At 38.4% G+C, this 13,356-nt stretch overlaps 1 protein-coding gene across 1 annotated transcript in view; it reads right to left on the reverse strand.

Moving 5' to 3' along the window:
- UFL1 (UFM1 specific ligase 1) overlaps positions 1–13,356 on the reverse strand; it is a 60,057-nt gene that overhangs the window by 31,254 nt on the left and 15,447 nt on the right. Inside the window, exons 4-6 of the mRNA XM_068551438.1 lie at positions 5,916–6,013; positions 5,257–5,371; positions 3,040–3,170 (exon numbers count right to left, since the gene is read on the reverse strand). Coding sequence (XP_068407539.1) covers positions 3,040–3,170; positions 5,257–5,371; positions 5,916–6,013 — 344 coding nt within the window. The remainder of the gene's footprint in view (positions 1–3,039; positions 3,171–5,256; positions 5,372–5,915; positions 6,014–13,356) is intronic.

Genomic DNA, 13,356 nt, shown 5'->3' on the forward strand with positions numbered 1-13,356 from the left:
ACAAAAAAGTTACAAAACGGAGTCCCCCTCCTTTCCTATCACTCAGCTACTCAGTTCCTCTCCTGGAAAAAACTACTGTTCTTGTGTTAGAAGGGTGATCTGGTGGAAGCTGTCAGAGCCTATGTAAAGAAGACATCCATATAGGGAAGAGAGCTGTAGCAGCAAATGGGAGATCAGTCACATAAAGGGGAATTAATCAAATAAGTAAATACATTAAGGATAATGGGAGCTAGGTTTCTCATGGACAGAGAAGGGAGTTACAATTATGGAAAAGGAGAAAACTAGAACAAGACTTAGAGTGTTGGAGGTATCAGTGTGAACTCACGGTTCCTGATACACAACGATACAAAAATATAGATATATAGGGGGGGTGTATATAATTGTGTAACGTGTATACCTTAGCTTGTCTGCTGAGAGGGCTTGGGAGCAGGAACAGCCAAACAGCAATAAACAATCTAGTGTCCAGATCTTGGTTTCTAAATACTATACTCTACTAAAAGGAACCAGGGCTCCTTGGAGGAATGGCTGATTCCAAGGTTGGAACAGGTAAAGTATGAACTGAGCCTGTAACTTCTTGTTGTGCCAGAAAGAAAAGAAGTGTTGGAAGAATGATGGGGACCTGTCAAAAGGACACAGAAGCCAGCTTGAAGGGCCTTCCACTAGCTAAATCAGAGCCAATTTGAAAATCTAAATAATGGTAACAATAGATTATAATCCAATGAATAATATAGAAAACTGTAAGTCCACAGTGATTTAATAAATGAATAAACTGAAAATTTGATGAAAAACAGGGTAACTCACATGATCTCAAACTGCCCTCCCCATAAATACTTAATTATAAAGGGAAACAAGAATCTTTATGAGAAGCCTAGCAGATATCTCCTTATTAAGAAGTCACAATGCACCTCATCAGTAACTGGAAAAATCTGAATTGTATGCCACCTGATAGGGTTCAATGACAAGAACATATAATCACTTTTGTGATATTCCTGCCAAAGATGCATAACCTGAATATAAGTATGACAAAGTAGCAGAAAGGAAAGATTGAATATTCTACGAAATAACTGGCCTGTGATCTTCAAGTGTCAAGGTCATGAAAGTAAGGGTAAGTGTTCCAGATTGAAAGTGACTAAGGAGACATGACAATTAAATGCACTATGTGATTCTGAACTGGATCCTTTTTGTATAAAGAATATTATTGGGACAACTGGTAAAACATGAATGGGATCCAAGGACTGGATGGTAGTAATGGATCATGGTATTGTAGTTCTATAGGACGCAATTGCCCTTGTTTGTAGGAAATACAGACTAAAGTGTGATTATGGGACATCATGTCAGCCACTTTCTCTCAAATGGGACAGAATTTAAAAAAAAAAGGTTCTCTTGCAACTTTTCTGTAAGTGTGAGATAAAAAAAGGAAGAAAGAAAGAAAACTGTTGCATTAGATTGCAAGCTCTCTCTTCTATCCTTTTAGTCTTTTGTTCCACCAGGGCCCTGAATGTATTAGGTGTTCAATGCGTGCTTTTGATTTGTTGAATGACAAAAAGAAATCACTGTGGCTGCCACGAAAAAATGTCCTGAAAGGTAATAAGAGTAGAAGAAGGGGGACTTGTTAGAAACCTCCTGAAACAGTCTAGGTAAAAAATGGACTGAAGTGGTAAGAATGGTGATGTCAGAGAAGTAAAGATTACGTAAATATTTAAAATATGAATTCAAAAGATGTTGTGTTATGGAAAGGGAGGTAAGAGGAAGGATGGCATAAAGGAGGACTCCCAGTTTTCTGGCAAAACCAACCTGATGATGATATTTACTGGTAATGGAAACACCAGTGGAAGAATAAATTCAGAAGAGGTGGAAAGTGGGACAGTAGTGAGTTAGTTTAAATATGCTGAATTTGAGGCACTTGTAACAAAACACTTCAAAAGAGATGCTGTACAGATAGTATGAGTCTGAAACTTAGAAGAAAGGTAAAAGCACCTAGGCAGACAGTACAGGACTGAGAAGAAAAGATGGCCTGAAACAAAACTTTCAAGGCTCGTGAAAGGAGGAAGAGCCAGAAAAGGTACAGCCTAATAAGGTACCGCCAAAAGACATAAAAAGAAACCAGGAAAGTATAGTGTTAAAAAAAAAAAAAAAAAGAAAGAGATGGGAACATTTCAAGAAGGAAGCCGTAATTGGGGTTAAATGGTGCTATAAAGTAAAACAAGGACAGGAAATACCCATTAGATTTAATGATACTGACATCATTGCTATGTAAGTTGTAGAAGCCAGATGGGTGAGTTGAGAAGTTACTGAAGGTAAGAAAACTGAGACAGTAACTGTAGACATCAATTCGAGAAGGTTCACTTTAAGTTAAGGAATAAACAAGATGGTAAAGGGAGTGGAATATGGGGTTGAGAGAGGTTTGATTGTTTTAAAATGGAGAAATCTGGACATTTAAATGCTGGTGGGACCCAAAAACCACTGAGATAAACTAAATGACACAGGAGAAAAGAGAATTGAGAATGTAGGTTTTCTTAATTCCACACTGGAGTTTGTTACACAGGCCCCAAACATTAAGTTCAAGTGATTTTGAAAGTAAAATTGTTATTCATTAGAATTCTAGAATGTTATTTAGTAAAAAAAAAAAAAAAAAGTTCTAAAGTCATCCAGTCCCGTCTGCGGCCCAAAGAACTTATTAGGTGTGACTGACTTATCTACTCAGGGTCACAAGGTTACTATGTGATAGGGCTATGACCCAAGGACTTCTGACTGCATACTCTTTCCACGATCCCAGGGTGACTTTATATATGATCTGGGTGTTCTGCAGAAGTACATCTGGGGTCATAACGATGGTGAAGGTAGGCGAGTAAAGGAGATGTGGGTTGGAGAGAGTGTGGCTACATTCTAGGGCTCTGGAATCCCCATTCCTATTTCACAGAAGCTGCCCTCTGTCTATTTAACAAACTAGGGTCCTGAATGAGATTCTGCTTTAAAAAAAAAAAAAGCAAACAATAATCAAACAAATGTAAAAATATACATAATTTAAAATATGCTTACCGGGTAATAGCACTGAACAACCCACGGATGCGTGCTTTATGTCTAGCTACAAAAGCTTCAGTAAATATTACTCCTCTGTTATCAAGATCAATGTGTCCGTTAATAATTCTACCTAGTCGCTGAGTTAGTGCCTGAGGGTAAAGATGGATGAAAATTCTTATTAATTTGAAAGAACAAAATTACACATTTACATTTGTACAGTCTTACTAGAGTCATGTTGCATGCTGATGCTGTATTAATCATATGATTGAATAATTTCAGCAAGCATGAATTAACAAGATATATAAGGTAAAATGAAGACTTAGGATCTAGGAAACTTCATAATCTTATGGCAGAGACAAGAATTGAATGAATCAAATAGCTGAATGTTAAAAGGCTCAACTACTTGCTAAAATAAGGCCTATTTCTATGGTAAAATAAAAGAGATTAACCAATTTTCTAGTTATAGGTAGTCTGACACATAGACAGCCAAGACATATACATGGGTCTTGGAGAGGATCCTATATGGAGCCTCTAACACTAACAGAGAGAAATAAATGTTATTCCAAGATTCTGCGACCTAGGGAAACATAAGACCTGAACAGTTATCTTCTGTGATGCAAATATTAACAAACTGTGTCCAGAAATCTATACTGACAGACAACCTGATTTCTTGGTAATCTCAAGAGAGTATTTTTCCACAGCTACACTATGACTGGGATCAGGTACATATAAAATAAGCCTGGACATATTTGCCTTCCCAGGACAAGTTAAATCTACTCAAGTCAGCTTGGCTGGTACTTTTATGGTACAGAAAAATGCTTTCCAAACAACTTCTTAATGAGCTTTTAGAATACTGCCTGTGATACTGAGAAAAATTAAAACTGAAAAATATTAAGAAACTATATATATTTCTAAAATGTATCAGTAGCACAATTTTATAAGAAATCATTTGAATCTGTTCTGATACTTCTATTTAAAAGTGTCTAAAAATTTTTTTTTTTACCTTCTGTGATTTACATATATTTGCCAATTTTATCTTCTGTGATTTACATGCATTTGCTCAGGAGCTTAGGCTCCTGAAATGCTTTGTAAAACAGATCTATGCCCTAAATGGTATTTTAGATGCAATTAGGAGAAATCACTCAGCTAAAATGAGTGAGTAAATCGGTTGTATTATAAATTAATCTCATGCAATTATGGTTTGGTAAGTTAAAGTATAAAGAGATTTGGCTTTTCCCTTATTTGTTGCAGTAAATACAAAACAAAACCATCATTTATTGAGTACTTCCACTGTGCCAGCCATTTCAGTAGATATATCATGAATATAACCTCATTGAGATCTATGAAAGAGACAATTATTCCCATTTTCAGATACGTAACTGGAAGCACAAAAGACATGAAATAATTTTCCTGACACTGAGTAACTAAGCAGTGGCATAGACAGAATTCAAATCAAGGTCTGTTTAACTCCAAAGCCCATGCACTTTCCACTGTACCAAATGGACTTCTATAATTCTAAAATGTCAAACCACTTTAAGAAAAAAGAAACAACAAACAGGGAACTAGCCTCTATTTTCAGGTAGCATTGTTATTACACTATAAATCAAGATATCTGATTTGAGTATTGACACAAGTACCAAAAATTAAGAGAATATAAGTGATTCCTTGGTTCTTCTTCCTGTCACACTGACAGTTTAGAGGAGGAAAAAAGGTGACATCAAATGATGTTGGTACTACTTACATTTTGGGCAAGAAAATTCTTTGTTGGGAAGGGATGTTCTGTGCACTGCAGGATGTTTAGCATCAGCCTTGACCTTTACCACACAAGATGCCAGTAGCACCCCTTCTAAATTATAGTCTTCATCAGTTATTTCTTAAAATATAACTAGGCAATCAGAACTGATGATACCATGGTTAAAGTTTCTGTACAGCTGTTATCAGAACATTAAATAAACCTATACGCTTATGGTACACCTGCTACTGCATCAAAGCAGGCCTAGAACTTAAGTCTACTTAAGTTTAGGGTGTCTCTGGGTTCAGGAAGATTACAATCACTTCTAAACAATCTCATCAGAGCCATCAATGTTTAAGTATTCCCCAAATATACTGCTAGAACATCAGTAGTCAAACACTTGCAAAAAATCAATTAATGGTAAGAAGGTCTAGTTTCTTCCCTCCCATTAAAATTCTTTTATTTATCTGAAAAGACATATTAGAGTATTAAGAAAAAAATACCTGTGTCAGAAAGTTTCCAGGAAGATCATAGGTTTTACACAGTTCGGATATGGTTACCTGACCGCTTTCCTGTAATTTATCATTTACCTCTTCTGCTAACCGATCCAAATAGTTCCTAATAGTTAAAAAAAAAAAAAAAAGGAAAAACCCAATTAGGAATAATAATTTTCCTCTGTCTATTATGTTTAATTCCTGTTGCAATAAGGTATGCCCCAAAAGTAATGAATATGGTATGTTTAGGTAAACACCATTCATTACGCATATTCTGAAAATTATTTTCTTACCAATGTAACTAAATGTAAGGTTAATCAAATAATAAATGCTGAAATTGTTTTCAACAATTAAAATTCTGCAATCATTTTCCTTAATATTTTTGGAACAATTCTGCTTTCAGAGTTAAACTCATACAGGAAAGATGATAAAAATTATGTTTTGTGTCGCTTTAAAACACTAGAAAAAAATAAAAGTTTATATTATTTCCAAGTACTCCACACAATTAAGCACTTACTTTTTAAGTACAATGATCCTTACAATGAAAATCAGCACTAGAAGAGTTCTAAACAAAATGCTGAAATGGCCACAACTGTTCTAAATTTAGGTATAAATTTACTTACAAAAAAAAAAGAAAACAAAAAAGTGTTCTTAAATATCGTACTTACTCATCTATCAGTTGTCCCAACACCAGCTGAACATGTTTTTCTGATTTAACAATGTCACCAATTCTGTTTTCAATATGAGTCAGATCCACATTAATCGCCTGGAAAATAAGTACAAATTCTATTAGTGATAAGTTCATACTGTTTAAGTTTGAAATTACATATTTAGAACTTAAAAAAAAAAACTTATTTACCCTTAGGTGAATTTCAAATTGATTTGAAATATTATAAAAAGTCTCAAATAAAAAATTAGAGGCTTGTTGCTTATTTACTTTCACTTCCGAACAAGTACATTTTCACTTGCTAAGAAAGTTCATATTAAGAAGTTACACCATTTCAGGGGGTCTTTTCTCCTCCAGAGTCCCTCCTGGAGCCCGGGGAGTCTGGTGGGGCACAACAGGCAGGTCTCAACCCGCCAGAGATCACGCAGTGAGGTGGTGAGTCTGTGACCCAAACCGCCCATTGCCTCGGAGCAGTCGCCAGACTGCCGCCCCACAGGCAGCCACTTGGCCCAAGGATCAACCCAGCCCTGGCTCTCTCGCTCAGGAGAGGCTTTGCAGGCCAGAATTCAGGGGATCAAGCTGGCCCATGCATCTCAGCCCCTGCTGTGGTCCTCAGGCTTGCTAAGATGTCAGCCAAACCTGCCGTCGGCTTCGTGAACAAGGCTTCTCGGCAGATCCTGGCTGGTGGTTCTGAGGTAGGAGGTAGATGGGCCCCTGGGCTGAACAGCTAGAGTTTGTCAGGCAGAGTAAATTGGAGCTTTGTGTTCCCTAGACACTTCAAGGACAAAGCTAATGGCAGGAGCTGAGCTCTGCCAGAATAAAGAGATAAGATGACCACATCTATCACTCCTGAGGTCAAGGAGACCTCCCTGACTGCACATGTGCAGAAAGACTCCTCGGGGGTCAAAAAGGGAGGGGCGCTACCCCATAATAGGTGCTGTCAATGTCCCATAGGCTGCTGCGCTGGAATCCATCTTGGCAAAAAGATGCACATGCATATGGAGAAGCGTCCTGGGTCAGGTCAGAGGTTGGAAACGAAGCAAGATGACTGGCCAGAGAAAAACAAACACCTGGAAAAACTGCCTCCATATAAGTGATTTAAATCACCTCTCTGGTGTGCTCCTCATCAGGGAGGATGCCTGCACTCTTCTCTGGGTGTGTATTTTTGCTTTGCTCTAAATAAACTGGTTCTTTGTTCTCTTTGCACATACTGTGCTTCCAATAAATCTTGTGCCTGCTTTACAATGTCTCTTTGTGGAATTCTTTCTCCCAAGAAGACAAGGACCAAGGTCCTCTCACCTGCCGACGTCATCTGGTGCCATGACTTGGATTGCTTCCAAGGTAACTGGCAGGTCTTGCTCAACTATGGCTAGAGACCTCTGCTTGCACTATCTTCCTTACTTTCTCCTTTGGCCTGCACCTTTCTTTCCTACTTTTCTTGCACATAAGGGTCTGTTTTTCACTACATACTTTCACACCCTCCTGGGAGAAGATCTTTTGCTCTTTATTTCTAAACTGCCAACGCTGTCTTTGTCAGGCTGAGTGCACAGGCTCCGTGAGGTCTTATCTTTGTTACAAAAAAACACCAGGGCATATGACTTTGGAAACAATTATGTTTCCCAACTCCAATTCTTCCAAGAGTTCCTCCTTTTACCTCTCAGACCCCCACCCCACCCCTCAAGCTTTGGCAGCCCTTACACTGCTATGGACAGCCTATTGGGCTGGCCAATTCCCAGCAGATCATGTCATAAATTTTACAAATGCTCAATCCCGAGGAGTACATCCCAGTAGGAAATCTTGTTACAGGACATAGGGGAGATCTGATGTCTATAAAGCTTAAGGAAAAACCGGCAACCGCTCTGCACTGGTTCAAATGTCCACCCCAGGTAAGAAGGGAGGGCACCCTGTGCAAGGAACCAAAGTTGACCAGAGATGTCTGGTTAGAAATCAGTGGGGGAGTAGAGGATGCTCCAAAGCCCGTCAGCATTAAGATCGAAAGACATTCAGAGGACACTCTGAATCTCCTCCAGGTGCCTCCTAGTAATGTTTCCAGGATGCTGGACTTCATTTCTAGGAGCACTGTTCTTGGCTGCAGGTTATTCAACATGGGAGGATCTCCTTCTAAACCAAAAAAAGCACCCCTCAGAAACGCTCCCAGGGCACTAAGTTTTTTTTGTTCTTTCTGTCCACTTTTAGTCATAAACACCATGGAAGGTATCCCTGGGACAACAATGTATCAGCCAGTCTGCCTCTGTCATTAGGGCCAATTTGAGCACTCTTTGGTCTAAATTCTAGCTATGAAACTATGAATACAGAAAAAGATGGGTTTTTTTTGACACTGTGTGGCCACAATACTCTTTAGACTCCAGAAAAAACTGGTTAGGATAAAACCCTTTTGAAATTGCAAAACTGGTTCTTTCTGCATATGCAATTAGAGAAAGCTAGCTTGTTAAAATACTTTTTTTCAGAATTCTGACCCTGAGAGAACAAAAATATGCCTAGTAGAAAGCCTGAAGTTAACTCTTCTCATGTCCTTGAGAGACAAACACAGCCCACTTTGCCTGAGACTTCAGCCTTGGGTTAATTAGTAGAACTTCAAGCCAAGGGGAAAAAAAAGCAAAGAGGCATTTTAAACCTCAAGCAGAAACTGTGAGATCTCTGTCTGTCTGGATTTATGTATATCTCAGTATGTGTCTCTGTCTGTGGATAATATTGCTGAGGCTAATTCGTAAATGAACTCTATTTAATTGGCTGAAAGAAAAGTAAGTGCTTACAAATCAAACAATTCTATATACAAGAGAAACTAAGCTAAACAAATTTCAGGTTCACATGATCTGGGAGATATTCAGTATTGAACTGGTATCTGATATTAAAGTTAGTTTAAGTTTATTAATACAGACATGTCTTTAGAGTCATCAATATTAAGTATAATACCTTTGTTGTACCTAGGTTTACTGAAAGTCATTAAGTTCACACTGTATCTGTTACAACATTTGTCAACAAGAGAATTAACTTAGTATGGGATAAAAGCTTTTGAGTAAACACTGTGGGAATAATTATGTTCTAGTTTTTCCAGATTTTTGGTACCTTGAAACTTTAGTTTTGCTAAATCAAGTCAAATGATAAAAAGTCATTAAACGTCTAAATCATTTTTAAGATAAAATACTGGAATATTGATTGCTGAACAAATCTAAATTCACCTACTTTTGTCTTCTCGCAAGAGGGAAACTAAAGATGTTTGGGTTTATTAGACACATGCCTTGCACTACATTGAGAAAAGAAATTGTGCTTTGGGAAAACGCATGTTTTTAGAGGTTATGGAATATATTAAGTTTGCTAATCAGGAAATGCCAATACAACAAACAGTTCACAATTGCTTTCTTCTTGGTTTTCACTAGAGGTTAAGGTTTTTAAGGATTAACAAGTATAATACGTAATTAAAACTACTAAAATGATAAGGAAAGCATTTCAATGTGTGAAGCAAGTAGAATATATGTTGTCAGTGATAGAAGATATGAAGACTGGACTTAGTTCTCTCTCTGTTAAGAGAACAAAGTTTTCTTGGAATGCTGCTTTTGATAACAGACTGTGTGAATTTCTTTGCCTTTAGGTGACTTGTATTTGCTTTTGAAATCTTTTGTTACTTTGGTTGAGTAAGTAAGTATTATTTCACAATGATCTATGATTCTATTTGACTAAGTGTTTTAAAACTTTTTGATATTTTTTAACAAACTTCCCAAGTGTCAAATTCTAATTAAAGTTCTTCTGACCTCCAGCTAACTTCAAGGCACTTCAGAGGGCCCCTGAGGCATCTCAGAAAAATATTACACTAACTGGGATTATTTGACAGATTAAATTACAGGAGGAACATTGTCAAATAAAAGGTAACAACGACAGAATCTGTAAAGATCATGACACATGTAGATAAAGTTCACTCTGCTTCTACAAAGATTAACCCCTGACTGTCAGACTCTGCCATCCTGATGTCCTTGTAACATGGCAATGGTCTATTCCTAAATCAGGGAATTTAAAATGGGTAAACAATAGCTGTAAATTAAACAGTCAGGGCTATGGGAAATCCAAGGTGGCCACCTGGCTTTTCCCAGCTCCCTGGCAAACTCCATTTCTACTTGATGGGTTAAAGCCTTCCCTGGCTGCAGGGCTGATGCCCTCACAATGAAAAGGAAATGGTTAAAGAATGTGTTTTCCACTTGGGGTATACTTTCTTCAACCTCCAGTGATCGAGGCACCCACTTCACCGGACAAATCATACAAGCCTTAACACAAACTTCTTGAAATTATCACTGTAACTATCATGTTCAATCATCAGGCAAGGTCAACAAAACTAATGGAAAAAGTGGACTCAAACAGAACAAAAATTAATTACATGGGATTAAATGAACTGGTAAATATGATTAATTTTTATGACTTTGACATATTACCGACTTCTAATCTTTGTTTTTCAGATACAGAAAAGCCCTTCTCCTCAAGCTACTTATGGCTTACGACAATTTGGTAATTTACACCTGAGGATAAAATTAAAACATTTTCCTCTTTGCCTGGTCCCTCCAGAAATTGGAGACCCTTGGGTTATGAACAGCCTTATCAGGTAAATAAAAAAGACTGCCTCCTGACATGTACAGGAATCTCAAAATATTTTAGGGACCTCTAGAAGACAGAAATCTACCTAAGCAAAATCTGATGGCTGGCCTTTGGCATGGCTTTCTTGGCCTTGAGAGGCCTTTTGGGAATTTAGTCTGAGACTCCTTCTGAGGAGTTACACCAGAGTCAGTATGGAGGAGCCTATGTGGTCAACGGACCAAACTTATTTTGAAAACAAATTGTTCTTGGCTGTGTTTGGTGGAAATGAGGGCAATTTTAGAAAAAGGATTGTTTCACTAAATATTAAATTCTCGTTTTGTTAATTAAGGCCTGTGTCTACTAAGACTCACTTCCCAGATAGTTCCTCACTGTTAACATTATATTGTTACAAAATTTAATTAAATTATTAAAGGGACATTCTAAGTTTCTTTCTGAAGCCTAACTTCATAATCAACCTTTGGATAAAGATCACATACTCCATGATCTACAACCTGGAGATTAACACCAGGCTATGATCATTTAAGTTTAAAGGAACAATTAGACCATACTAAGGATAACCAGACTAGTAACATTAGGAAATTAAGCTGAATGTCTTATGGACAATGCCAATGTATATAATTTCCCTTAAAGATAAGTGGTACAAAACAGACTAAGACAGACAACTTGGGGATACACTAGGCTGCACCTAATGTAAGTTCTTGACTTAAACCCTTACTTCTGACCTTACTAATACTGCTAGCTATATTATTTTTTATTGCCTGTTTTACAAAATTGTTATTTCTTACATTACCAAATGTGTGCTGATCTCTGATAAAATGATGATATATAGTCTCATATGAAATCAATGACTGTTAACAGTGTAACTCTAGATATGGGAGGAAGCAACAAGAGGGAATATTTTCCTGGGTCATAAGAGACTAGTAAGACAGGTGGTCCAGAGACTTTTGGCTACTGATAACAAGGCCTGGTCCAGTAATAAATAGCACAGTGAGTGACCTGTCAGCAAAATCTTCACCAGACCTGGGAATGAACATTCCTAGCGCCATGGGACAAAATGGTCATAAAATGCCGCCCAAACCATGTTCAAATTTATGATTATAAAGGGCCCTGCCAACTGGAAACTGGCACTCGCCATCTACCTCTACAAGGATTAAATCATGAGCTGCTTCAGCTGCTGACCTTCAACATCCCATGAAAAGAGTTCGGGATGGAAATCAGAAATGAGGCACTCTGTGCTCTGGGAAAAAGTGACAGAACAGGCCTTCAGATAGTTAAGATATTTTCAGGTAAGGATTTTTTTGATCCCAAATTCTTGCCTCTTCTCATACCTAGAAAAACACTAAAATCATTAACGGTGACATCTGCTTTGGCTATTAAGGGAAAAATTACAATTAAAAGTCAAAACGAAGGAGCTGTGGTTCAGCCATGCAAGGTAATACTAGCTGACACTACGGGTGTGATTTCAGAAAAGACCTTGTATTGCTGAGAACTTAAGTTTTATGAGCTTATGACTTGACGCCACCAGCCGTTCTCAGGACAATACCAGCTGACAGCTGGTAGCTACAACCTTACATTTTCAAGGTCTCCTTTTGTAACTACTACATTTTTAAATAATAAAATTGCTTTAGATCATACATTAACAGAAAGAAGGGGCATGTGTAGTGACCAATAGCTCCCGTTATTTATGTGTTAATACCACATCAAAGGTTAAAACCTACTTAGATAAAACTAGACAACTGGCTACCTGGCTACAAGTCTCCCCGAAGCACCAGGTCCATATTGGGTCTCAGGCTTATTCTCCTGGGAAAAAAAAATGAGATCTGTTTTGTCTATTAATGTGCAGGTTGTCAATCCTCCAACTGCTTCTAACTGGGGCTGTAACACCTACAACAATCACACTGGGTTAATAGAAAAGGACATCAAAAATATATGACCAGGCCAAATGGTTCCATTCTTTGAACAGGATAAACCAAGCACTGACTCTATCTGGACCAGTATCAAAACTGTTACCAAATGTAACCTGGTTCTTACTCCTGCTTGGGCCTCTGGTTACAATAATTCTTTTACTGATCTTTGGCCCTTGCCTTCTTTTAACCTACTTGTTCAGTTTGTTCTCTCTAGGAATGCAACAGTTTCCCAGACAATATGACGGTGATCCAGAGATTCCAGCCATCCCTTGAAACGGATCTTGCCAGAATAATAACAGAAGTCACCCTGGGGCCCCTTAATGAGACCTGGTGAGGGCTCCATGACCCCAACTAGGTAGGGTCTATGAGCCCCTTGCCAGCCTGAAGAATCTATAGAGGAAAGACTGTTGCTGTTCATCCTCCCAATAACGATTTCTTGGGGTTCACGTCTCTCGGGGGGATTTGAGGTAGAAGGTAGACAGGCCCCTGGGCTGAACAGCTAGAGTTTGTCAGGCAGAGTAATTGGAGGTTTGTATGCCCTAGACACTTCAAGGACAAAGTTAATGGCAGGAGCTGAGCTCTGCTGAAGTAAATAGATAAGATGACTGCATCTATCACTCCTGAGGTCAAGGAAAGCTCCCTGACTGCACATGTGCAGAAAGACTCCTTGGGGGTCAAAAAGGAAGGGGCGCTACCCCATAAAAGGTGCTGTCAATCTTCCATAGGCCTCTGTGCTGGAATCCACCTTGGCAAAAAGGTGCACACGCATTATCAGGAAGGGCCCTGGGTCTGGTCAGAGGTGGGAAACGAAGCGAGATGACTGACCAAAGGAAAAAAAAGGCCCGGAAAAACTGCCTCCATATAAGTGATTTAAATCACCTCTCTGGTGTGCTCCTCATCAGGGAGAACGTCCACACTCTTCTCTGGGCATGT

Source organism: Eschrichtius robustus, chromosome 9 (genome assembly GCF_028021215.1).
Source record: "Eschrichtius robustus isolate mEscRob2 chromosome 9, mEscRob2.pri, whole genome shotgun sequence".
Taxonomy (NCBI): domain Eukaryota; kingdom Metazoa; phylum Chordata; class Mammalia; order Artiodactyla; family Eschrichtiidae; genus Eschrichtius; species Eschrichtius robustus.